Raw genomic sequence first — 27,459 nt, forward strand, 5'->3', positions numbered from 1 at the left:
ACGTATTTCCTGTGTCGGTTGGCAGGAGGAAAAGCAGCAGGCGACGCCGGAGTGTATTTATTGAGTTGCATCAAGAAGGTAATCAGTCATTTTTATTTTCTAATAGAGTACCTACATCTTTTTCCAAGTATGTATAATGACTGCAATATGTGAGGTGTCGTGTTTCTTGGGTGTGTTCCATAGCGTAGAGCTAAGATAGAAAGCTAAATGCTAAGTTAGCTTGCTAACTAATGTTATCTAAACAGTAACGTTACAAATGTCTATTTAAAGTGAAACTAGTTATGTATTTGGTTGCTAAGAGAAGAGGTCTCGTTTCACTTGCTAGACAAAGATATTAAGTTGACTTTCCAAAATGTTAACTATTCGGGTAGTTAGCTACACTTTGGCCGAGTTGAAATTTCACTTCGTTAGCATGCCACATATATTTATTCGTTGCTTTGCTTGCTAGCTGTTCGCCATTTCAGATAAATTAATATTGCTTATGTAAAATGTTTAAACACATTTTCTGGTAAGGTGTACTGTCTTGATTTCCGGTGACCAACTAAACTCCACTCCTTGGTGAATGACTTGAGTTCACCATACAGTTGATTTTACACCGCTAACTAATAGGTTTAGACTACACTAACACATCCCCATTGACGTTTGGCAGTTTAATTTCTTCCTTCTCAAGCACAGGTACGTGTTATAATCGTTAGCGAACACTTGCGTATTCGGATCTGTAACTCACGCCACAGTTGGGACTTTTCCCTAGACAAACACAGTGCTCGATGAATATTTTGAATAATATCTGTTTAAGACATTTCATCATGAAGAAACAGGACACACAAGAGTCGTCCACGCAGGGCAGTGATGCAGCACCTGGCACGGTAGAGATGGAGGGAAGCAAGGCTGCAAAAGATGTTCCAGAGACCAGTAGCCCAGAAGACGTTACAGACGCTGGCAGCCCTAAAGAGAAAGAGCAGGACATAGCTTCACAAGCTGATGGGGCTGAAATGGCAGGTAAAGTTAGCGCTGTGTGTCATTGGTTGTCACTGATGTGATGGAACTAATGCTACGTTCATGTGCTAGTCTAGTCAGAACTAGGTAACTCTGGAATTTTTGACCTGCTAACTGGTTGAACGCGGCATGTGTATAACTACAACCAGTAGGCAAGTCTGAAATGTCAGAGTTCCAACTAGCATGTGAACGCTGCGTAATGGCACTAGTCAAATGCAGTCATTTTACAGTGGACTTCTTGTGACTGGGCTGGCTCTTTCTCTCTCTAGTGTTGAATAACTATCACTGCTCCTATCCACAAAGTCAAGTCTGGTAGTATTCAAATCATGAACATACCTCCTCCAGCTCTCAACTGAGCTGGGAACCTTCAACAACACTCATGACCCTGAACGTCTACGTCCACATAGGCAGGACTGTTACGACCGCAGAGTATCACAACTATGGCAGCAGCATAGCTATACATTGATATGTGAAGACTTCCATACAGCTGTTACACCATAGCTAGTGTAAAGCACATTTTTCATCTAACCTTTACATGGCAATTACTACTGAGGTGAAAGAGATGGTAAGGGGACGCCGTACCGGGAAAAACGTGAGCCTATCACAAAAATTAACTTCATTACTGGCTGTAAGTCGCATGAAAGGGGAGTGAATGGACTTGAAAACATATGGACATACGCTCCCAAATGCTAAGTGGATTCGACGATAACAGTTACATTTTGCCACAGCGTAGATGTGTGTTCGAGACGCGCGTGGACAGCAGTGGACTCGTCAATTCTGTGGGGCATATTTGACCATCACTGAATGTCATTCATTGTAACAATGTCTCTTTCCATTCATCAATGGCAGGTGTACAGTTCTATGGATACAGGATGAAGGTGCGCAGGTAGCCATGCTTACAGGATCCTTGTGAAGTGATTTTTTTGGGGGGGGACAATCGGATGAAAAATGTCTAGCTAGTTGTGTTTCATGGCACAATAAAATAATACATTTTAAAAGTTAAATGACACATCTTTACTATTAGACCAACTGAGTTCCTTTTAAATGATTAGGGATTCTATGGAAGTATATGATTAGGGATTCTATATGGAATTATATGATTAGGGATTCTATATGGAATTATATGATTAGGGATTCTATGTGGAATTATATGATTAGGGATTCTATGTGGAATTATATGATTGGGGATTCTATATGGAAGTATATGATTAGAGATTCTATATGGAAGTATATGATTAGAGATTCTATATGGAAGTATATGATTAGGGATTCTATATGGAAGTATATGATTAGGGATTCTATATGGAAGTATATGATTAGGGATTCTATATGGAAGTATATGATTAGGGATTCTATATGGAAGTATATGATTAGGGATTCTATGTGGAAGTATATGATTAGGGATTCTATATGGAAGTATATGATTAGGGATTCTATATGGAAGTATATGATTAGGGATTCTATGTGGAAGTATATGATTAGGCCCATAACAATTTTTCACAAAAGACCTCCCTTACCGGCAAGAAAAAAAATCTACTTTCGTCCCTGCTTACTTCTCAACTTGGAACATACCAATGTCTTCTCAACTTGGAACATACCAATGTCTTCTCAACTTGGAACATACCAATGTCTTCTCAACTTGGAACATACCAATGTCTTCTCAACTTGGAACATACCAATGTCTTCTCAACTTGGAACATACCAATGTCTTCTCAACTTGGAACATACCAATGTCTTCTCAACTTGGAACATACCAATGTCTTCTCAACTTGGAACATACCAATGTCTTCTCAACTCTCATCGCTAGTTGCAGGTGGAATTTAGATAATATTCACTTTTGTTAATACATGAAATACATTTTTGCTCCATTAAGGTCAATGTGTACGTCGCCATATTGTCTGTTTCAGACGTTCTCTGATTGGTGGAGACCCGGTGGGTGTCCACCCCTAAGTGCAGCTCGTCATGAGCACGACTCAGAAATCAGACGTCTCTTTTGAGTGACACTCGCCAGTCTTGGATCAACGAGTGATCTGAAAGGGAACAATTGGCGGTGTACACATTGTTGGATTTAATTTAATAAGAGTATTTTCTAAATTCTAACGTTCCACCTGCAACTAGCGATGGGAGTTGGAAGACACTGGTACGTTCCAAGTAAAGAATTAAGTGAAGTATTGACATGTAAAGGTTTGTTAAATTGCTGCCTTTGCTTTACGTTACGTAGGGTGTATGGATGAACTCTCATGTCACCGTTCCAAAGTGTAGCAGAGCAGCTTTGTGGGTTCTTTGTTGTTCTTTGAGTGTTTGTTTGCTTTGTTATTATAATTAATTTTGGTTTCCCCCTTGTTGTTCTTACATACTTCAAAGTCCAATAAGTAATTGTTATTGCTGCATTTTAATAATTTTTTTAACATCTTTCTCTACGTACTGTGTCTAGTGGCTGCCGTTTCCAACACAGCAGAGTCTGCAGCCGTCCCCACGGTCCCACCTGTAGCAGACCCTGTACCAGTCTCCGCTGTAGCAGACCCTACCCCAGTCTCCACTGTAGCAGACCCTACCCCAGTCTCCACTGTAGCAGACCCTACCCCAGTCTCCACTGTAGCAGACCCTACCCCAGTCTCCACTGTAGCAGACCCTACCCCAGTCTCCACTGTAGCAGACCCTACCCCAGTCTCCACTGTAGCAGACCCTACCCCAGTCTCCACTGTAGCAGACCCTACCCCAGTCTCCACTGTAGCAGACCCTACCCCAGTCTCCACTGTAGCAGACCCTACCCCAGTCTCCACTGTAGCAGACCCTACCCCAGTCTCCACTGTAGCAGACCCTACCCCAGTCCCAGTATCCACTGTAGCAGACCCTACCCCAGTCCCAGTCTCCACTGTAGCAGACCCAGTCTCCACTGTAGCAGACCCAGTCTCCACTGTAGCAGACCCAGTCTCCACTGTAGCAGACCCAGTCTCCACTGTAGCAGACCCTGTACCAGTCTCCACTGTAGCAGAGGGGGTGTCGTCTCAGTGTGACATGGCTGAGGAGCTGAGCCGCCAGCTGGAGGACATCCTCAACACCTACTGCCTGGAGGACAACGGGGAGGACGGGGTTAACCTGCCCAATGGCCAATCACACGGCCCTGTGCTCAATGGCCTGGCCAATGAGAAGGAGTTGGATATCAAGCGGTTGGAGGTCAAAGTGAACTCCGGCGGAGCGGAGAAGGAGAAAGTGAAGATTCAAGAGAAGAAGAAGGTGAAGGGGCTAGGTAAGGACTGGTTATGTTACTCTGTCTGAAATCAATCCCCCCCAGGGCGTATTACTAGATGCTTGTCGTTGATCTGAAATTATTGGCTGCGTGTAGGTCAGTGGCCTCCAATCCTGGAGACCGATATGGTCTTCTGTAACAGGATTGGTCACTAATATCTAGTCTTAACATGTGGTTGCTAGGGGTTTAGGGCTGGACAGCTTCCCCTTGTGTGTTGCTGGGTCCCTGTTGTGATGAGGTGGTGTTGCACTGAATGTCCCCCCCCCCAGTGTGTTGCACTGAATGTGTTCCCCTTCCTGTGTGTTGCAGGTAAAGAGATCACCCTGCTGATGCAGACCCTGAACACTCTGAGTACACCGGAGGAGAAACTGGCAGGCCTCTGTAAGAAGTATGCTGAACTGGTAAGTAGTAACTCTCATTAACGCTTTGACTCGGGTGTGGTTCAAAGGCTGTTTGATTTAGTTAATATCTTTTAATTTCAGCATGCTAGCCAACCTCTTATTTCTAGCCCCCATCTGTGTATCAGACAGTAGTAGTTTGTCTCCTTGTGTTGGAGAATGGTCAGGGCAGCTCAACACAGGGTGACCTACAGGAGAATGGTCAGGGCAGCTCAACACAGGGTGACCTACAGGGGAATGGGCAGGGCAGCTCAACACAGGGTGACCTACAGGAGAATGGTCAGGGCAGCTCAACACAGGGTGACCTACAGGAGAATGGTCAGGGCAGCTCAACACCGGGTGACCTACAGGAGAATGGGCAGGGCAGCTCAACACAGGGTGACCTACAGGGGAATGGTCAGGGCAGCTCAACACAGGGTGACCTACAGGGGAATGGGCAGGGCAGCTCAACACAGGGTGACCTACAGGAGAATGGGCAGGGCAGCTCAACACAGGGTGACCTACAGGGGAATGGTCAGGGCAGCTCAACACAGGGTGACCTACAGGGGAATGGTCAGGGCAGCTCAACACAGGGTGACCTACAGGAGAATATGCAGGGCAGCTCAACACAGGGTGACCTACAGGAGAATATGCAGGGCAGCTCAACACAGGGTGATCTACAGGGGAATGGGCAGGGCAACTCAACACAGGGTGACCTACAGGGGAATGGGCAGGGCAGCTCAACACAGGGTGACCTACAGGAGAATATGCAGGGAAGCTCAACACAGGGTGACCTACAGGGGAATGGGCAGGGCAGCTCAACACAGGGTGACCTACAGGAGAATGGGCAGGGCAGCTCAACACAGGGTGACCTACAGGGGAATGGTCAGGGCAGCTCAACACAGGGTGACCTACAGGGGAATGGTCAGGGCAGCTCAACACAGGGTGACCTACAGGAGAATATGCAGGGCAGCTCAACACAGGGTGACCTACAGGAGAATATGCAGGGCAGCTCAACACAGGGTGATCTACAGGGGAATGGGCAGGGCAACTCAACACAGGGTGACCTACAGGGGAATGGGCAGGGCAGCTCAACACAGGGTGACCTACAGGAGAATATGCAGGGAAGCTCAACACAGGGTGACCTACAGGAGAATGGTCAGGGCAGCTCAACACAGGGTGACCTACAGGAGAATATGCAGGGAAGCTCAACACAGGGTGACCTACAGGGGAATGGGCAGGGCAGCTCAACACAGGGTGACCTACAGGGGAATGGTCAGGGCAGCTCAACACAGGGTGACCTACAGGGGAATGGGCAGGGCAGCTCAACACAGGGTGACCTACAGGGGAATGGGCAGGGCAGCTCAACACAGGGTGACCTACAGGGGAATGGGCAGGGCAGCTCAACACAGGGTGACCTACAGGGGAATGGTCAGGGCAGCTCAACACAGGGTGACCTACAGGAGAATGGTCAGGGCAGCTCAACACAGGGTGACCTACAGGGGAATGGGCAGGGCAGCTCAACACAGGGTGACCTACAGGGGAATGGGCAGGGCAGCTCAACACAGGGTGACCTACAGGGGAATGGGCAGGGCAGCTCAACACAGGGTGACCTACAGGGGAATGGGCAGGGCAGCTCAACACAGGGTGACCTACAGGGGAATGGGCAGGGCAGCTCAACACAGGGTGACCTACAGGGGAATGGGCAGGGCAGCTCAACACAGGGTGACCTACAGGGGAATGGTCAGGGCAGCTCAACACAGGGTGACCTACAGGGGAATGGGCAGGGCAGCTCAACACAGGGTGACCTACAGGGGAATGGTCAGGGCAGCTCAACACAGGGTGACCTACAGGGGAATGGTCAGGGCAGCTCAACACAGGGTGACCTACAGGGGAATGAGCAGGGCAGCTCAACACAGGGTGACCTACAGGGGAATGGGCAGGGCAGCTCAACACAGGGTGACCTACAGGAGAATGGTCAGGGCAGCTCAACACAGGGTGACCTACAGGGGAATGAGCAGGGCAGCTCAACACAGGGTGACCTACAGGGGAATGGTCAGCTGGCTGATGGAGCAACACCGAGGGAGAACTGCGGCGTTTCGAATGGGCTAGAGGGGAAACGGCGGTGTTTCGAATGGGCTAGAGGGGAAACGGCGGCGTTTCGAATGGGCTAGAGGGGAAACGGCGGCGTTTCGAATGGGCTAGAGGGGAAACGGCGGCGTTTCGAATGGGCTAGAGGGGAAACGGCGGCGTTTCGAATGGGCTAGAGGGGAAACGGCGGCGTTTCGAATGGGCTAGAGGGGAAACGGCGGCGTTTCGAATGGGCTAGAGGGGAAACGGCGGCGTTTCGAATGGGCTAGAGGGGAAACTGCTGTACGGTGTCTTTACTGGACAAGGACATGGCTGACACACCCAGCTTCCCTTTATAGCCTGACTTGTTTCCCCCCTCGCCTTCCATCAGTAGACTTATTAGAGCCATTTTATCAATAGCTTTTCATTTAGGTGTACTTGAACAGCTGTAATAGGATTTTCATGCATTAAACAATTTTCCGTGTGCGCCTGCGTGCCCGTTTGTGTATGTGTGCGTGTCCTTGTGTGTGTTTTAGCTGGAGGAGCAGCGGAACAATCAGAAGCAAATGCGTGTCCTGCAGAAGAAACAGTCTCAGCTGGTGCAGGAGACAGACCACCTGAGGAACGAACACAGCAAGGCCATCCTGGCACGCAGCAAACTGGAGTCACTCTGTAGGGAGCTGCAGAGACACAACCGCACACTCAAGGTAAAGGATGGGGAAGCTGGTACTTCCACTCTAGGTAAAGGATGCTGAATCTGGTACCTCCACTCTAGGTTAAGGATGGTGAATCTGGTACCTCCACTCTAGGTTAAGGATGGTGAATCTGGTACTTTGACTCAAGCTAAAGGATGGTGAATCTGGTACCTCCACTCTAGGTTAAGGATGGTGAATCTGGTACTTTGACTCAAGCTAAAGGATGGTGAATCTGGTACCTCCACTCTAGGTTAAGGATGGTGAATCTGGTACTTTGACTCAAGCTAAAGGATGGTGAATCTGGTACCTCCACTCTAGGTTAAGGATGGTGAATCTGGTACTTTGACTCAAGCTAAAGGATGGTGAATCTGGTACCTCCACTCTAGGTAAAGAATGGTGAATCTGGTACTTTGACTCAAGGTAAAGGATGGTGAGTCTGGTACCTCCACTCTAGGTAAAGGATGGTGAATCTGGTACTTTGACTCAAGCTAAAGGATGGTGAATCTGGTACCTCCACTCTAGGTAAAGAATGGTGAATCTGGTACTTTGACTCAAGGTAAAGGATGGTGAGTCTGGTACCTCCACTCTAGGTTAAGGATGGTGAATCTGGTACTTTGACTCAAGCTAAAGGATGGTGAATCTGGTACCTCCACTCTAGATTAAGGATGGTGAATCTGGTACTTTGACTCAAGCTAAAGGATGGTGAATCTGGTACCTCCACTCTAGGTAAAGAATGGTGAATCTGGTACTTTGACTCAAGGTAAAGGATGGTGAGTCTGGTACCTCCACTCTAGGTAAAGGATGGTGAATCTGGTACTTTGACTCAAGCTAAAGGATGGTGAGTCTGGTACCTCCACTCTAGATAAAGGATGGTGAATCTGGTACCTCCACTCTAGATAAAGGATGGTGAATCTGGTACTTCCACTCTAGGTAAAGGATGGTGAGTCTGGTACCTCCACTCTAGGTAAAGGATGGTGAAGCGGTTGCTCACACTTGTACCTTTGTCACACTACTGAGCTAAAGCTGGGCTGGGTTAGGGCTAGCTGGGCAGGGTTAGGGCTAGCTGGGCTGGGTTAGGGCTAGCTGGGCTGGGTTAGGGCTAGCTGGGTTAGGGCTAGCTGGGCTGGGTTAAGGGTTATGCAGACGTGCACAGTACGCTTTCAGACCTGCAAACATGCACGCAGTTTGCGTACCAGCAACGCTATTCTCTGTCAATGTACGAGATCCAAGTTAAAAGTACGCAGAAATGAATAGAGCCGGATAAAACATTTTTATTTGTATTTATTTTTACATTTTAATATCCACTGAGTAAACCTAACGTCCCGATTCTCGAGCTGCAACACACAGACATGTACAGAGTTTATCAACGGTCATGGAGATGAATACATCATTATTGGACGTAGCTAAACCCGTGTCTCCCCCTCCTGTTTGTTGTGATGCTGAGTCTGCCGACTGTCAGCAGTACGTAAACACTACCGTAATTTCCGGACTATAAGCCGCTACTTTTTCCCCACGCTATGAACCTCGCGGTTTATACAATGACGCGGCTAATTTATGTTTTTTTTTTTTTTTCACAAGATTCATGCCGCCAAAAAACTGAGCACCGTCACATAATGTGACGTAAATCGAGCGCGCTCAAACTTGCCATCATTCTGATTACGGTAGTCATTTTGTCACCCTCATCATGGCAAAGACACGGAGAAATGCATATGATGCAGCTTTCAAGTTGAAGGCGATCGATCTGGCTGTTGGAAAAGGAAATAGAGCTGCTGCACGGGAGCTTGGCCTTAATGAGTCGATGATAAGACGTTGGAACTGTGCAGATCCGACTGAAAGCCATAACAATCGCCACCGCAATGAAGTTTGACTTTCTTGGTAGGCTACTGTTTACTGCTATTTATTTTTTATTTTTGTTACAAGCCGTGTTTCGTTAAAGCCTATTTATTTTTGTTACAAGCCGTGTTTCGTTTAAAAGCCTATTTATTTTTGTTACAAGCCGTGTTTCGTTTAAAGGCTGTGTAAAGTTAATTTGTTTCAATGTACCGGTAGGCACTTGCGGCTTATAGACGTGCGGTTTATTTATGTACAAAATACATATTTGTAAAAAATTCAGTGGGTACGGCTTATATTCAGGTACGCTTAATAGTCCAGCAATTACGGTAATCTCTTTCCGACTCGTGTGTTGTGGAAAGGTAAACACTAATTGTTTCAATGGTGAATCTGGTACCTCCACTCTAGGTAAAGGATGGTGAAGCAGTTGCTCACACTTGTACGTAAACATTTGTATTGTATATTTGTATAACATTTGTATTCACTAATTGTTTCAAGTGAACATAAGATGGACATTCAGTGGGCTCTAAAGTGCCAGCAGTTCACTCGCATTTGCTCGTGAATTAAATTTAAATGCAAATACGAAAAATAACTGGTTGCGTTTGTGCGAGTGTGATATACATTTAATTCTGCGTCCCGTTAGTTGTATTTTCCACGTAACATTACGAGGATCACTCAACCTGATAGACTGTAATTATGATCACCTTCACAAAAGGCATTACAAAAGTATTATCAAAAAATAAATATAAACATCTTGGCATTTAAATGGAGTCGGGAGTTTAGAAGATTGCGCGATGAAGAATGAATGAGTGTGCGGTAGGGTTGTACATTTTGGGGAATACTCAGAGGTGGAAACTTTCCTTGGGAATATATGGGAATTAACGGAAATGTATGCAAATTAATATTAATACCATTTAAATTTAGGTATTTTTTGCATTGCATATATTTACCATATCATATAGACAAACCTTTTACATTATCATAAGTAGACATAATTGCAAATGATTAAATCCTTCCAATAGACATTTTTTTTTAAACAAGTTAGTTTCGTATTGACCTTTAATTAAATGAGTTGACTCGTCACATGGGATGATTTCACTAAACAACAAAAGAAAGGGAATATTGATCCCCAATGATCCATCGCATCTCCCAAAAATGTTTTCAACATCTGTAAAATGATAGTCTATAAACTAAAGCTTTGGATGTCTTCCTCTCAGGCTTCCATGTCTTCTCCCTGGACCTCCTCAATTTCCACCTCTTGAACATCAGACTCTTAGGCCTCATCTTCACTGTCACTTTCCAACCTTGAGGGTGGCTCGTTGTAAGGCTCAAAAAGCCTCAAATGATTAAACAACTCCTTTGCAAGATAAATGTTTTAAAATTAAACGTGTATGGAAGCAGGTGAATTAACACTCCTCAGTTAGCAGGCTCAAGCAAGCTAAAACCCACATGGTAGCAAAAGCTAACTAGCAGAATTTGTTAAGTTAGAAATGATTTAAACACACTTTGCTGTAGGCTACTATTTACTAGTTAACAAAAATCATGTATGTCATATAAAATATATTCACCTCACCCAGTATTGTAATCAAAACTTACCAGAAAGCATGTAGTCCTTGGCTCAGACAGTGTAGTAGTGTGGGCTCAATAGCATCTCATTAGTGTGCAAGATCTTGAGAATCAGCTGTACATGTGATGGAAGAATGCACTGCACATGTGATGGAAGAATGCACTGTGCATGCAGAGGGTTGCAATTCCATTGAATTGGGGATAGTTTAACCAAAATATGCCACAAGACCTAGAATTGCCTTGTGTATCCCATTTAAAAAAGTTCACTGTTATAAGCTAATTTTTTTTGATGAATTTAAGAAACATTCCCAAAATTCCCGGGCTTAACTTCCCATGGAAATTTCCCAGAAAGTTTCCGACCCTTTGCAAACCTAGTGTCCGGTATTAGCTATAGAGGCAATGCTTCTAGTGTCCGGTATTAGCTATAGAGGCAATGCTTCTAGTGTCCGGTATTAGCTATAGAGGCAATGCTTCTAGTGTCCGGTATTAGCTATAGAGGCAATGCTTCTAGTGTCCGGTATTAGCTATAGAGGCAATGCTTCTAGTCTCCGGTATTAGCTATAGAGGCAATGCTTCTAGTCTCCGGTATTAGCTATAGAGGCAATGCTTCTAGTCTCCGGTATTAGCTATAGAGGCAATGCTTCTAGTCTCCGGTATTAGCTATAGAGGCAATGCTTCTAGTCTCCGGTATTAGCTATAGAGGCAATGCTTCTAGTCTCCGGTATTAGCTATAGAGGCAATGCTTCTAGTCTCCGGTATTAGCTATAGAGGCAATGCTTCTAGTCTCCGGTATTAGCTATAGAGGCAATGCTTCTAGTCTCCGGTATTAGCTATAGAGGCAATGCTTCTAGTGTCCGGTATTAGCTATAGAGGCAATGCTTCTAGTCTCCGGTATTAGCTATAGAGGCAATGCTTCTAGTCTCCGGTATTAGCTATAGAGGCAATGCTTCTAGTCTCCGGTATTAGCTATAGAGGCAATGCTTCTAGTGTCCGGTATTAGCTATAGAGGCAATGCTTCTAGTGTCCGGTATTAGCTATAGAGGCAATGCTTCTAGTGTCCGGTATTAGCTATAGAAGCAATGCTTCTAAAATGACTTCTCACTAGATTTGAGATTTTTTTATCAATTTTGAAAATCTGAAATTATGTATGTGCTGCAAAGAAACCCAATAGGCATTTATTTACCTACCTTTACCTACCTTTACATACCTTTACATACATTTACATACAGCGGACTCTTCTAGCAAACAGTGTTCAGATTCCCTTTGCGGTAGCCTACTGGACAGCGGTCGGATTCCCTTTGCGGTAGACTACTGAACAGCGGTCGGATTCCCTTTGCGGTAGCCTACTGAACAGCGGTCGGATTCCCTTTGCGGTAGGCTACTGAACAGCGGTCGGAGTCCCTTTGCGGTAGCCTACTGAACAACGGTCGGATTCCCTTTGCGGTAGCCTACTGAACAGCGGTCGGATTCCCTTTGCGGTAGCCTACTGAACAGCGGTCGGATTCCCTTTGCGGTAACCTACTGAACAGCGGTCGGATTCCCTTTGCGGTAGCCTACTGAACAGCGGTCGGATTCCCTTTGCGGTAGCCTACTGAACAGCGGTCGGATTCCCTTTGAGGTAGCCAGTTTGCGTCGATGTGATCATTTTGTTTTTATGTTTTCAAAATTATTTTGTTTTTGGTGTTCATTAGGAACCGTGTCTAAAAAGTCAATACATGTGAGCTGACCCTGTTTGAGAGGTGACAAGCGTTCCCCTACTATAGAGAATAAACTTGGGGGATATGTGCTAAGAAAACCATCAATGATAATTATCTCTATTCTACACTGTACATGTAATGGAATAAACATACAATCTGTGCCAATTCCACAACATATGTTTATTTTATATGTTCTGTACTTATGAGTGTGTGTTGTAAATCCCTTTTCAGGGTTCTGAACTGAACCAGGTGTGATCCATAATGTTTGTTTAAGCACGTGAATCTCCAGTTTGCCGCGCGTCTGGTACTCTTAAAAAGTTGGACAGGGTTGGCGGGTCTGGGTCAGCCCTAATGTGAATCAGTCGTCTCAGATTCTTGAACAGCTTTCTGGAATAAAATGGAGCCGTACATTTTAAACTAACTTTAACCTGCTCCTGCAGGACGACGGGATGCAGCGTGCACGTGTGGAGGAGGAGAAGAGGAAGGAAGTGACATCACACTTCCAGGTGAGCCACTAGCGTCATGTAAAGAGGGGATGAATGTCAAGTCTTTCCTTGATGCCTTGATTTATTGCCGCCATCTTCTCCAATGAGGTGAGAAATCTAGGAAATACTTTGGACGTTCACCCAAGGATTAAACACCGGTTGGTGTCTTTTGTGATGTAATGTCCTCTAGCCTGTGTTTTGTGTTCCCAGGTGACTCTGAATGACATCCAGGCCCAGATGGAGCAGCATAACGAGAGGAATGCCAGTCTGAGGCTGGAGAACTCTGAGCTGGCAGAGAAGCTCAAGAAACTCATCCAGCAGTACGAACTACGAGAGGAGGTGTGTTTTTGGAGTGGGGGAGAACGGCGTGTTTTTGGAGTGGGGGAGAACGGCGTGTTTTTGGAGTGGGGGAGAACGGCGTGTTTTTGGAGTGGGGGAGAACGGCGTGTTTTTGGAGTGGGGGAGAACGGCGTGTTTTTGGAGTGGGGGAGAACGGCGTGTCTTTGGAGTGGGGGAGAACGGCGTGTCTTTGGAGTGGGGGAGAACGGCGTGTCTTTGGAGTGGGGGAGAACGGCGTGTCTTTGGAGTGGGGGAGAACGGCGTGTCTTTGGAGTGGGGGAGAACGGCGTGTCTTTGGAGTGGGGGAGAACGGCGTGTCTTTGGAGTGGGGGAGAACGGCGTGTCTTTGGAGTGGGGGAGAACGGCGTGTCTTTGGAGTGGGGGAGAACGGCGTGTCTTTGGAGTGGGGGAGAACGGCGTGTCTTTGGAGTGGGGGAGAACGGCGTGTCTTTGGAGTGGGGGAGAACGGCGTGTCTTTGGAGTGGGGGAGAACGGCGTGTTTTTGGAGTGGGGGAGAAGGGCGTGTTTTTGGAGTGGGGGAGAAGGGCGTGTTTTTGGAGTGGGGGAGAAGGGCGTGTTTTTGGAGTGGGGGAGAAGGGCGTGTTTTTGGAGTGGGGGAGAAGGGCGTGTTTTTGGAGTGGGGGAGAAGGGCGTGTTTTTGGAGTGGGGGAGAAGGGCGTGTTTTTGGAGTGGGGGAGAAGGGCGTGTTTTTGGAGTGGGGGAGAAGGGCGTGTTTTTGGAGTGGGGGAGAAGGGCGTGTTTTTGGAGTGGGGGAGAAGGGCGTGTTTTTGGAGTGGGGGAGAAGGGCGTGTTTTTGGAGTGGGGGAGAAGGGCGTGTTTTTGGAGTGGGGGAGAAGGGCGTGTTTTTGGAGTGGGGGAGAAGGGCGTGTTTTTGGAGTGGGGGAGAAGGGCGTGTTTTTGGAGTGGGGGAGAAGGGCGTGTTTTTGGAGTGGGGGAGAAGGGCGTGTTTTTGGAGTGGGGGAGAAGGGCGTGTTTTTGGAGTGGGGGAGAAGGGCGTGTTTTTGGAGTGGGGGAGAAGGGCGTGTTTTTGGAGTGGGGGAGAAGGGCGTGTTTTTGGAGTGGGGGAGAAGGGCGTGTTTTTGGAGTGGGGGAGAAGGGCGTGTTTTTGGAGTGGGGGAGAAGGGCGTGTTTTTGGAGTGGGGGAGAAGGGCGTGTTTTTGGAGTGGGGGAGAAGGGCGTGTTTTTGGAGTGGGGGAGAAGGGCGTGTTTTTGGAGTGGGGAGAAGGGCGTGTTTTGGAGTGGGGGAGAAGGGCGTGTTTTTGGGGTGGGGGAGAAGGGCGTGTTTTTGGAGTGGGGAGTTTGGAGTGGGGGAGAATGGCGTGTTTTTGGAGTGGGGGAGAATGGTGTGTTTTTGGAGTGGGGAGTTTGGAGTGGGGGAGAACGGCGTGTTTTTGGAGTGGGGGAGAACGGCGTGTTTTTGGAGTGGGGGAGAACGGCGTGTTTTTGGAGTGGGGGAGAACGGTGTGTTTTTGGAGTGGGGAGTTTGGAGTGGGGGAGAACGGCGTGTTTTTGGAGTGGGGGAGAAGGGCGTGTTTTTGGAGTGGGGGAGAAGGGCGTGTTTTTGGAGTGGGGGAGAAGGGCGTGTTTTTGGGAGTGGGGGAGAAGGGCGTGTTTTTGGGGTGGGGGAGAAGGGCGTGTTTTTGGAGTGGGGAGTTTGGAGTGGGGGAGAATGGCGGGAGTTTGGAGTGGGGGAGAATGGCGTGTTTTTGGAGTGGGGGAGAATGGCGTGTTTTTGGAGTGGGGGAGAATGGCGTGTTTTTGGAGTGGGGGAGAATGGCGTGTTTTTGGAGTGGGGGAGAATGGCGTGTTTTTGGAGTGGGGGAGAATGGCGTGTTTTTGGAGTGGGGGAGAACGGCGTGTTTTTGGAGTGGGGAGTTTGGAGTGGGGGAGAACGGCGTGTTTTTGGAGTGGGGGAGAACGGCGTGTTTTTGGAGTGGGGGAGAACGGCGTGTTTTTGGAGTGGGGGAGAACGGTGTGTTTTTGGAGTGGGGAGTTTGGAGTGGGGGAGAACGGCGTGTTTTTGGAGTGGGGGAGAACGGCGTGTTTTTGGAGTGGGGGAGAACGGCGTGTTTTTGGAGTGGGGGAGAACGGCGTGTTTTTGGAGTGGGGGAGAACGGCGTGTTTTTGGAGTGGGGGAGAACGGCGTGTTTTTGGAGTGGGGGAGAACGGCGTGTTTTTGGAGTGGGGGAGAACGGCGTGTTTTTGGAGTGGGGGAGAACGGCGTGTTTTTGGAGTGGGGGAGAACGGCGTGTTTTTGGAGTGGGGGAGAACGGCGTGTTTTTGGAGTGGGGGAGAACGGCGTGTTTTTGGAGTGGGGGAGAACGGCGTGTTTTTGGAGTGGGGGAGAACGGCGTGTTTTTGGAGTGGGGGAGAACGGCGTGTTTTTGGAGTGGGGGAGAACGGCGTGTTTTTGGGAGTGGGGGAGAACGGCGTGTTTTGGAGTGGGGGAGAACGGCGTGTTTTGGGGTGGGGGGAGAACGGCGTGTTTTGGGGTGGGGGGAGAACGGCGTGGTTTTGGGGTGGGGGGAGAACGGCGTGGTTTTGGGGTGGGGGGAGAACGGCGTGGTTTTGGGGTGGGGGGAGAACGGCGTGGTTTTGGGGTGGGGGGAGAACGGCGTGGTTTTGGGGTGGGGGGAGAACGGCGTGGTTTTGGGGTGGGGGGAGAACGGCGTGGTTTTGGGGTGGGGGGAGAACGGCGTGGTTTTGGGGTGGGGGGGGAACGGCGTTGTTTTGGGGTGGGGGGGAACGGCGTGTTTTGGAGTGGGGGAGAACGGTGTGTTTTGGTGTGGGGAGAACCTGAGGTCTGCTGCTCTCTGCTAAGACAAGTCCATTGACTTATACAACTAAAGCACACAAGGTGCAACTGCAGTAAATGTCTGACGATGTTCTGGACATGTGAGTGTTAACCCCCTGTCCTTTCTCACAGCACATTGACAAGGTGTTCAAGCATAAGGAACTTCAGCAACAGTTGGTGGATGCTAAGCTACACCAGGCTCAGGGTCTGCTCGTAGAGTCAGAGGACCGCCATCACAGAGAGAAGGACTTTGTGAGTAACAGTAAAATAATATGGTGGTTTGGTGAACACTCGAGTCAACATATTCAACTCGATGAGGATATTTATTTATTTAACATTTTACAGGATGAAATCACTTGATGCATCTCGTTTTCAAGAGTGTCCAAATAAAGAAAAACTATACTTAGTCACAATAATAATATGTCAGCTAGAGGTCGACCGATTGTGATTTTTCAACGCCGATACCGATTAATCGGCCGATTTTTATTTTATTTTATTTATGCGTGTGTAATAATGACAATTACAACAATATTGAATGAACACTTTTAACTTAATATAATACATAAAATCAATTTAGTCTCAAGTAAATAATGAAACATGTTCAATTTGGTTTAAATAATGCAAAAACAAAGTGTTGGAGAAGAAAGTAGAAGTGCAATATGTGCCATGTAAAAAAGCTAACGTTTAAGTTCCTTGCTCAGAACATGAGAACATATGAAAACTGGTGGTTCCTTTTAACATGAGTCTTCCATATTCCCAGGTAAGAAGTTTTAGGTTGTAGTTATTATAGGACTATTTCTCTCTCTACCATTTGTATTTCATATACCTTTGACTATTGGATGTTCTTATAGGTACTTTAGTAATGCCAGCCTAATCTCGGGAGTTGATAGGCTTGAAGTCATAAACAGCGCTGTGCTGCAAGCATTGCTAAGAGCTGCTGTTTGAATGAATGCTTACGAGCCTGCTGCTGCCTACCACCGCTCAGACTGCTCTATCAAATATCAAATCATAGACTTGATTATAATATAATAAATACACAAATACAAGCCTTTGGTCATCAATATGGTCAAATTTCGAAAACAAAATGTTTATTATTTTGGAACCGAAACTATAAGTCTAAATATTGCTGTTACATTGCACAACCTTCAATGTCATAATTATGTATAATTCTGGCAAATTAATTACGGTCTTTGTTGGGAAGAAATTATCTTCACACAGTTCGCAACGAGCCAGGCGGCCCAAACTGCTGCATATACCCTGACTCTGCTTGCAGCGCAAGAGAAGTGACTCAATTTCCCTAGTTAACCTCTAACGCCTACCAAACCCGAATCCGGGATCCCCCCCATCACAAGAGCTGACTAGCATAGCCTAGCCTAAAGCCACAGGGATATCATATAATAAAATGTTCATGAAATCACAAGTCCAAGACACCAAATGAAAGATACAGATCTTGTGAATAAAGCCATCATTTCTGATTTTTAAAATGTTTTACAGGGAAGACAAAATATGTAAATCTATTAGCTAACCACGTTAGCAAAAGACAACTTTTTTTTTACTCCACCATTTTCTTACTGCATCAGTAGCTATCACAAATTCGGCCAAATAAAGATATAAATAGCCACTAACCAAGAAACAACCTCATCAGATGACAGTCTGATAACATATTTATTGTATAGCATATGTTTTGTTAGAAAAATGTGCATATTTCAGGTATAAATCATAGTTTACCATTGCAGCCACCATCACAAATCGACTAGAATAACTAGAGAGAGCAACGTGTATTACCTAATTACTCATCATAAAACATTTCTTAAAAATACACAGTGTACAGCAATTGAAAGACACAGATCTTGTGAATCCAGACAATATTTCAGATGTTATAAGTGTTTTACAGCGAAAACACAATATAACGTTATATTAGCTTAGCACAGTAGCAAACCAAACAACAGCATTGATTCCAGCCAAACATAGCGATAACGTATTCACCACCAAAATAATAATTTTTTCACTAACCTTCTCAGAATTCTTCAGATGACAGTCCTGTAACATCATATTACACAATGCATATAGAGTTTGTTCGAAAATGTCCATATTTAGCGGCACAAATCGTGCTTATACAATGAGAAAAGTTGCCAAGCTCCCCAGAAAATTTCGGGCGCCATCTTGGAGAGTCACCTAGTCTAATCAATAAATAATCATAAACTTGACTAAAAAATACAGGGTGGACAGCATATGAAAGACAAATTAGTTCTTAATGCAATCGCTGAATTACATTTTTAAAATTAACCTTACTGCGCAATACTGGGTGCAATACAGGGTGCGATAGCGCAAGGCTACATGGAAAATAATGTCGTCTTATGCATTTTACTTTTTCAACAGAACAACGAATTATCAGCATAAATAGTACTTACTATTAGCTGAACTCCCATCAGAATCTTGGGAAAGGTGTCCGTTGGCCAAAAGAATCGTTGCTGGGTTGGAGAATGTTTCCTTCGACGTTGCAATTAGCAGTACACCATGGCATTCGAGAGAGAGATACCCAACTAAATACAACGTCACAAAATGAAATGCCCGAAAATCGCAATATACTGACATAAACTGATATAAATCGGTTTAAAATAACAAGATTATGATGTCTTTAAAGCCTATAGCGAATAAAAACAGAGCTGGATATATCTAGTTTCTAAAACCAGAGCTTCTAAAAAGACATGCCAAGACCCTCTCTGCGTCAGCGCGAAGTTCCAAAAGGCAGGACACCTCGGTTCCAACCAATTTATCAACTTTCTGAACTGCGTAGAAACTCCATTTCAACTCTCCCTATTCGCTAACAACCAGGGGAAGGCGTATGCAGTGCATCTCAACCAATAGAAGACAGGCAAAGTTAAAGACAGGTCTCAGAGCAGATGAGAAAATTTGCCATTCTCACACAGACATAGGAAAAGTGCTCTAAGTCCAGTTCTCTTTCACTCAGAGAAATAATTCAAACGGTTTTAGAAACTAGAGTGTTTTCTATCCAATAGTAATAATAATATGCATATTGTACGAGCAAGAATTGAGTACGAGGCAGTTTAATTTGGAGACGCATTTGTGCTGTCGAAATGGCACCCCCCTAGTGGCAAGAAGTTAATATTACCTGCTAACATTAATTTATTTTAACTAAATATGCAGGTTTAAAAATATATACTTTGTTTATTGATTATAACCATGTTTATGGTTAAGGTACATTTGTGCAACGATTGTGCTTTTTTTTGCAAATGCGCTTTTGTTAAATCATCACCTGTTTGGTGAAGTCGAAGTAGGGTGTGATTCGATGATAAATTAACAGGCACCGCGTTGATTTAAAAAATAATCTTTGCTATGCTGTAGTAAAGGCTTTACCCTTTTGTCCATTACACCAGCCTCTCTGGTATTTATTTACTGTTTACACTGTTCCAAATAGTCCGCAATTTTTATAATAATAAAAGCCCTCCTTTTTTCCTTTGTCTCCTAATTGTTATGATTCAATACTTATATAGGCTTACTGTATCAATAAATCATTTATTTGTTCATGTCATCACACAGAGTAGGAGTCATTCATGATTTAGAAATGCAATCAAGCATTTTAGTTTTAAAATAAATAACAAAGAGACCGTTGAATAATTAGCTTCAACAATAAATAGGCCTAACCCGTTCCATTTCGGAAATTGCATTCATGAATTACTGCGACTGTTTTTAATATAAAAAATAAAAAAAAGTTAAACCGACTCTCTGGTACGCTTGTTATTTATATAGTGTTTACATTCTTCCAAATGGTCAGAAATGTAATCGTAATCTACACAGCACCTGTTTGGCACACACAATATGCACTGCTGTTTCCTTCACTTTTTCTTGATATCCAGTGTTTTCCACATCTAGTCACATTTATTCCACGCATCTGACTTCCCCTTTACCGCCTGACCAACCAGTAAACATTCCCCTTTACCTACTGAGCAACCAGTAAACATTCCCCTTTACCTACTGAGCAACCAGTAAACATTCCCCTTTACCTACTGAGCAACCAGTAAACATTCCCCTTTACCTACTGAGCAACCAGTAAACATTCCCCTTTACCTACTGAGCAACCAGTAAACATTCCCCTTTACCACCTGAGCAACCAGTAAACATTCCCCTTTACCTACTGAGCAACCAGTAAACATTCCCCTTTACCTACTGAGCAACCAGTAAACATTCCCCTTTACCTACTGAGCAACCAGTAAACATTCCCCTTTACCGCCTGAGCAACCAGTAAACATTCCCCTTTACATACTGAGCAACCAGTAAACATTCCCCTTTACCTACTGAGCAACCAGTAAACATTCCTGTTTTCGAGTGTTAGTGTTCAGAGTTTGTTTATAACCAATTTATTGACGTGATTATGATATGCTATAGGTCACATGCATGTGATGTATACATCTGTCATGTAAAGAGAGCAAGGGTTGAGTCAATGTTTTTTCCTCAACAAACGAGGGATTTCGGTAACAGAACTTTTCAGTTTAGAAATGGCTCTAATTATGTTACAGCTTCAGTAACACGGACAGCGAGATAAATACTGTTGATGTTCTGTGTCGGTCGCTGCAGCAGGGAGGAGAGACAGACAATGGGTGCAAAAAAAATTTGTTTGCTGTCTCATGTCTCTCCAGCTGCTGAAAGAAGCGGCAGAGTCTCAGAGGATGTGTGAGCTGATGAAGCAGCAGGAGGTGCATCTCAAACAGCAGGTAACTATCTCTCTAGAACTCTGTAGGACAGAGTGGATGCTCTACGATAAACATCTAGCTCTACGATAAACATCTAGCTCTACGATTAACATCCTCGCTGTTTCTGCTGAGCTGTGAAGGTAATATGTAAATGAACTCTCCTCCCTCTGTTCCCCGTTTCCCCTCTGTTCCCCGTTTCCCCATCCAGCTGTCCTTATACACAGAGAAGTTTGAGGAGTTCCAGACCACTCTTTCAAAGAGCAACGAGGTGTTCACCACATTCAAACAGGAGATGGAGAAGGTGAGCCCGTGAGTGTGTTAAAATGGAGGCTGACCCATGTTTGAGTCCGCAGACCTGCCAACCAACACACATTTTGAGGTCAAAGTGCGCTGGTACGAAAAACGATCCAGCAAATAGGATTCAAGTTTGCACATTGTTGGTTTTTGACTCAACCGTCTGAAGTTGGAGCTGAGCCAATCAGAGGACTTGGGCAAAAGGGGGAAAAAGTCTATCTCCGGTCCGCCCCCCCCCCCCCCCCCCCCCCCCCGTTACCATGGTACTGTTTTCTCCCTGGATGACAGCTCTCTACTTTGTCTGTTGATACCACTGATGTGTGAGGGGAAAATGGAGAACAAAACTGTTTGCCAAATACATTTTCCACTACGTATGTGTGTAAGTTAACCACATAACCCAGGGTTTCACAGAATCTGTCTTCGGGACCCTAATGGGTGCATGTTTTGGTTTTTGCCCTAACACTACACAGCTGATGTAAATAATAAACGAATCATCAAGCGTTGATTATTTGAATCAGTTGTGTATTGTTAGTGTTAAAGCCAAAACGTGCACCCCTTGGGATCCCGAGGACCTGAGTTCGGTAAACGTTGACATAACCACTTTCCTAGTTAGCTCCTTCGCTAAGGCTTCATTACCACAAAAGGTAGTGAGCTACAGCGTTTAGTCTACTAAGCGAGAACCTTCTTGCCCGCACATGAGCGCCGCGTAGACGGTAGTAGGCGCGAGTGCATTGACGAGCAAGGAAACGTGCGGTACTTCAGTGGGCGTCGCTGCGTGGTTGGAAACGGACATGGCAGAGAGCTGTTTTGCTAAATACAGACCTTCAGAAAGTGATGTTCCACTGTTAAAGATTAGCAGGCTTATGTTAATGAATCAGTCCTATTCTAGAGTTCAACAGTAGGCTGCTAATGATGTCATAATAATCAGGTCACCGATGACGACAAGGCATGTTGAATGAATGGTAGCCTGGAGGTCAGGTCCCGGGTGGATGAGGTCGGGCCCCGGGTGGATGAGGTCGGGCCCCGGGTGGATGAGGTCAAGGATTTGTGCAGTGTGGGTGTTGCACGTGCACCGCTGGGGGGCTGGGGGGGGGGGTGCCGCCGCCACCGCGCTGAAGTGGTCTCATGAAAATGATTCCCGGGTTGGCAGGTCTCTGTGTCTCTTGGTTGTAGTCCGTGGTCATGTGACCTGTGTGTGTCCGTAGATGACGAAGAAGATCAAGAAGCTGGAGAAGGAGACGACCATGTATCGCTCCAGGTGGGAGAGCAGCAACAAGGCCCTGCTGAACATGGCTGAGGAGGTAGGCTGGACTCAGGATTTAAACCAATGAACATGGCTGAGGAGGTAGGCTGGACTCAGGATTTAAACCAATGAACATGGCTGAGGAGGTAGGCTGGACTCAGGATTTAAATCAATGAACATGGCTGAGGAGGTAGGCTGCACTCAGGATTTAAATCAATGAACATGGCTGAGGAGGTAGGCTGGACTCAGGATTTAAATCAATGAACGTGGCTGACGAGGTAGGCTGGACTCAGGATTTAAACCAATGAACATGGCTGAGGAGGTAGGCTGGACTCAGGATTTAAATCAATGAACATGGCTGAGGAGGTAGGCTGGACTCAGGATTTAAACCAATGAACATGGCTGAGGAGGTAGGCTGGACTCAGGATTTAAATCAATGAACATGGCTGAGGAGGTAGGCTGGACTCAGGATTTAAACCAATGAACATGGCTGAGGAGGTAGGCTGGACTCAGGATTTAAACCAATGAACATGGCTGAGGAGGTAGGCTGGACTCAGGATTTAAACCAATGAACATGGCTGAGGAGGTAGGCTGGACTCAGGATTTAAACCAATGAACATGGCTGAGGAGGTAGGCTGCACACAGGATTTAAATCAATGAATGGGACTTTTGGATTAGTGTGTGTGCATTTTTGTTTTGTTGTGAAAATGGCAAGGTGTCTGTGACTGACTCTGTGTGTGTGTGTGTGTGTGTGTGTGTGTGTGTGTGTGTGTTCCCTAGAAAACTGTGCAGGAGCGTGAGTTTGAAGGCCTCCAGGGGAAGGTAGGGAGGCTGGAGAAGCTTTGTCGGGCGTTACAGAACGAACGCAACGAACTCAGCAAGAAGGTCCAGGGCCTGAGCGCCGGCCCCGAGGACGACACCAACCCAGGAGATGAATCCACCTCCCTCCCCCCCATAGACTCCCAGGAGCCCAGCCTAGACCCCGACACCACCACCCCTAGTTCCCCCACACCCTGCTGCCACTTCAGCCCAGAGTTGGACACTGAGAACCAGGCCTGTGCAGAGGAATAAAACCGCTCGCCTGGGCAACAACGCTCACACTCTCCTCTTCACCAACCAACTACCAGCCTGCAAGCCAAGCCACTCTACTAACGTAGGCGTTAAGAGTGTGGGACTGTGTAATTCCCTCAAGAATAAGATGAAGTTGTCCCCTAACCACAGATCTAGGATCAGTTTATATTTGGTCCATCCTAACTTAAAACCCAATAGGGAGGTGCAAGAAAATCTGATCCTGGATCTGCAGTCAGGTAGCAGCTTCTACTTACTCTGGTTCCCCCCTGGAGAGTTGAAGGTGATGTCAGTCAGGGAAGATTGAAGGTTCTTATTCTGCGTTTTGGTCTTGGTTTTTTGTCCGTTCCTTTGAGAACTCCTGTACACAATGTTCATGTAAATCACAAGCTAAAGAAAGTCTGTGTCCCATTGGCACCCTATTCCCTACATAGTGCCCTATATTTCACCAGAACCATATGGGAATGGGATGCGTTGGCACCCTATTCCCTACATAGTGCCCTATATTTCACCAGAACCATATGGGAATGGGATGCGTTGGCACCCTATTCCCTACATAGTGCCCTATATTTCACCAGAACCATATGGGAATGGGATGCGTTGGCACCCTATTCCCTACATAGTGCCCTATATTTCACCAGAACCATATGGGAATGGGATGCGTTGGCACCCTATTCCCTACATAGTGCCCTATATTTCACCAGAACCATATGGGAATGGGATGCGTTGGCACCCTATTCCCTACATAGTGCCCTATATTTCACCAGAACCATATGGGAATGGGATGCGTTGGCACCCTATTCCCTAAATAGTGCCCTATATTTCACCAGAACCATATGGGAATGGGATGCGTTGGCACCCTATTCCCTAAATAGTGCCCTATATTTCACCAGAACCATATGGGAATGGGATGCGTTGGCACCCTATTCCCTAAATAGTGCCCTATATTTCACCAGAACCATATGGGAATGGGATGCGTTGGCACCCTATTCCCTAAATAGTGCCCTATATTTCACCAGAACCATATGGGAATGGGATGCGTTGGCACCCTATTCCCTAAATAGTGCCCTATATTTCACCAGAACCATATGGGAATGGGATGCGTTGGCACCCTATTCCCTACATAGTGCCCTATATTTCACCAGAACCATATGGGAATGGGATGCGTTGGCACCCTATTCCCTAAATAGTGCCCTATATTTCACCAGAACCATATGGGAATGGGATGCGTTGGCACCCTATTCCCTAAATAGTGCCCTATATTTCACCAGAACCATATGGGAATAGGCTGCGTCACAATTGGCACCCTATTCCCTAAATAGTGCCCTATATTTCACCAGAACCATATGGGAATAGGCTGCGTCACAATTGGCACCCTATATAGTGCCCTATATTTCACCAGAACCCTAGATGATGTTGGACCAGAAGAGTATTTAGTAGGTGTGTGCGTGTCTCCATCGGTCTTTTTTTTGTGTGTGTGTGTCCGTCATATAGAGAGACAGTGAAGCTGCAGATGTCTGGCCACAGTTAGACTTCAACCCAGAGCATGTAGGGATCACCTTTTCAGTTCAGAGATCAGTGTGTATATCTCTAGGTTGGGGATGTCACTTTCTTTCATTCTGTTGTAGATATCGTTGTTTATCACAGAACCAGAGGTATGGAGCCATTCTGTTGTAGATATCGTTGTTTATCCCAGAACCAGAGGTCCGGAGTGTTAATGGATTAATTCTGTTGTAGATATCGTTGTTTATCCCAGAACCAGAGGTCCAGAGCGTTAGTGGATTCATTCTGTTGTAGATATCGTTGTTTATCCCAGAACCAGAGGTATGGAGCCATTCTGTTGTAGATATCGTTGTTTATCCCAGAACCAGAGGTATGGAGCCATTCTGTTGTAGATATCGTTGTTTATCACAGAACCAGAGGTCCAGAGCGTTAATGGTTTCATTCTGTTGTAGATATCGTTGTTTATCCCAGAACCAGAGGTCCAGAGCGTTAATGGTTTCATTCTGTTGTAGATATCGTTGTTTATCCCAGAACCAGAGGTCCAGAGCGTTAATGGTTTCATTCTGTTGTAGATATCGTTGTTTATCCCAGAACCAGAGGTCCGGAGTGTTAATGGATTCATTCTGTTGTAGATATCGTTGTTTATCCCAGAACCAGAGGTCCAGAGCGTTATTGGATTATGTACGTATTCTTTAGGAATCTTGCACAATCGGTGGATCCACACAAAGTACTCTTAAACCAGGGGTGTGTAATCTCTAGGAACCAACAGGGAAGGGACTAAACTGAACTTGTTTCAATAAGAAACGTATTTTCCGTTGCAAAATGTTTCACTGCGGTGTGCACTACTGAATACACCCCAAGAATAACCTTGTTTGGGTTTGTTTCTTTCTATCATGTTAACAGCAGAGTTTGTAGACTGTTTCATATGTTATTTTAACACCTGTGTGTATCTAATGGAGAAACACCACTATATAGATATCAGTCCATTTTTTTTCTTAATTGTGAAGTAATTGAGATTTTTTTTTTTTTCGTCATCATTCCCACAATATGCATGTATCCATTCCACTATATATATTTTCAAATGTCATTTTACAACATTTGATCCGATGGAATGTTTTTTCATGCTCCCTTTCCTTGCTATCATGACCATGTATATGTTTAAGATGTAAGATTCCATAACCACTGAAACAGATAATGAAATGTACTGACCAAGGTGGCTACCAATCATTTCATTCCTGTGTGTGGGTGAGTAAACGTATCCTAGCAAGATTGTTGAATCACAACTCGGATAGTTCGATTTGTTAATCAGGTGCAGTAATACTGATATTGTAACTGATATTTCTATGCAACCCCAGCCTCGCTATTTAATTTTGTGGCAGTTTGATTTGACAAGAACTTAATAACTGAGAATGTATTATCCACTCCAGTCCTCACACACTGTCCTGGGGTGTATTCACTAATAACCAAACGTTAGGAAACAGAATGTAACCGGGAGGGAACTACCTGAATTCATCCAATAGAATCTTGTTTTCGGTTGTAAAATGGTTTGCTACGGTTTGTGAAGGTGTACACTAATGAATACACCCCCAGACGTAAACACTCAGTTGACCCGAACCACAGATCTAGGATCAGATTACTCTAGCCCATTCCTAACCCTGACCATTGGGAAGGTGAAACAACTGACCCTGTATCAGTGGTTAGTGGCAATGTCTACCTTCTCCTATATAAACCGTGTAGTGTTCAAGTTGACATGGTTATGACTCTGGTGCCAGTCAGTGTGTTACCCATACTGTTTTAAAAAAGGAAGACATATTTTCTGTTCTGTACACTTGTTGAACGGGAAGTTTATTTTCACTATCAAGAGTCATGTCGGAGGAAGAATAGGTACGATTATTTCAATGAAAGTCTCCATAAATTGTCTTTCTGTCGTGTACACTTGCTGTGTCTCCCATGTTTCAGATTGTAGCATTTGTCCGGGTCAGGGTCCGGGGGCTGCAGTTTGAGGAATGCAATATTTGTCTTTATCTTATTTCTTTCATAATCACACAGTTTAATCACAAGACAACCCTTATTTCCTTTGTCTCCTAAGACTGACTCACTGTATCTTGATCCTCGCTGGTTTTTAGAGATTCAGCCATGTTGATCAATAGTTGTTTCTATTTTCCTATACTTTTGTCTTATCCTGTGTACTTATTTACTTGCTCATTAAAATATGTATCTGTTATGTGATTTCGTAATGTTTCTTTATTTTTTTGACCCCCTATCGAAAGCTGCTATTTAGCTCTATGTGATTTTGATTTAGGGGTGAGAATGATTTAAAATATTTGCTACAATTACTGAGACATTTCACCATTGACTTTGAATAACTTTACACTTCACCTGGCTACCACTGTACAACTTTTTCAAATACCTGTCCTGTGAATATTGTGAAGGTTTATCACATGCCATTATTAATTTCGTCTAGTGACTACCCACTTTTACTCAGCGAAAAATGCGCCTTTTAGAACGTTCATGCGGTC

General features: G+C 45.4%; 1 protein-coding gene across 3 annotated transcripts; it reads left to right on the forward strand.

Annotated features, from left to right (window-relative positions):
- Positions 1 to 16: 16 nt before the first annotated feature.
- LOC120026911 (alpha-taxilin-like) lies at positions 17 to 27,169 on the forward strand. 3 transcript variants are annotated; one of them, XR_005473248.1, is made up of 13 exons: positions 17 to 78; positions 797 to 999; positions 3,431 to 4,246; positions 4,556 to 4,647; positions 7,230 to 7,400; positions 12,922 to 12,987; positions 13,177 to 13,305; positions 16,253 to 16,372; positions 20,779 to 20,853; positions 21,041 to 21,133; positions 22,332 to 22,427; positions 23,150 to 25,359; positions 25,420 to 27,169. XR_005473248.1 is itself a non-coding variant. In XM_038971649.1 (12 exons), the coding sequence occupies exons 2-12, from the start codon at positions 807 to 809 to the stop codon at positions 23,438 to 23,440; spliced, it is 2,142 nt and encodes a 713-aa protein (XP_038827577.1). In that variant the 5' UTR covers positions 17 to 78; positions 797 to 806; the 3' UTR covers positions 23,441 to 27,169. The 3 variants fall into 3 exon arrangements, 1 of the variants encoding a protein (XP_038827577.1); XR_005473247.1 differs by having other exon boundaries at positions 23,150 to 25,092; positions 25,262 to 27,169; XM_038971649.1 differs by having other exon boundaries at positions 23,150 to 27,169.
- The last annotated feature ends 290 nt before the right edge of the window (positions 27,170 to 27,459 follow it).

This window comes from Salvelinus namaycush, chromosome 32 (genome assembly GCF_016432855.1).
Source record: "Salvelinus namaycush isolate Seneca chromosome 32, SaNama_1.0, whole genome shotgun sequence".
In the NCBI taxonomy this organism is placed as follows: Eukaryota; Metazoa; Chordata; class Actinopteri; order Salmoniformes; family Salmonidae; genus Salvelinus; species Salvelinus namaycush.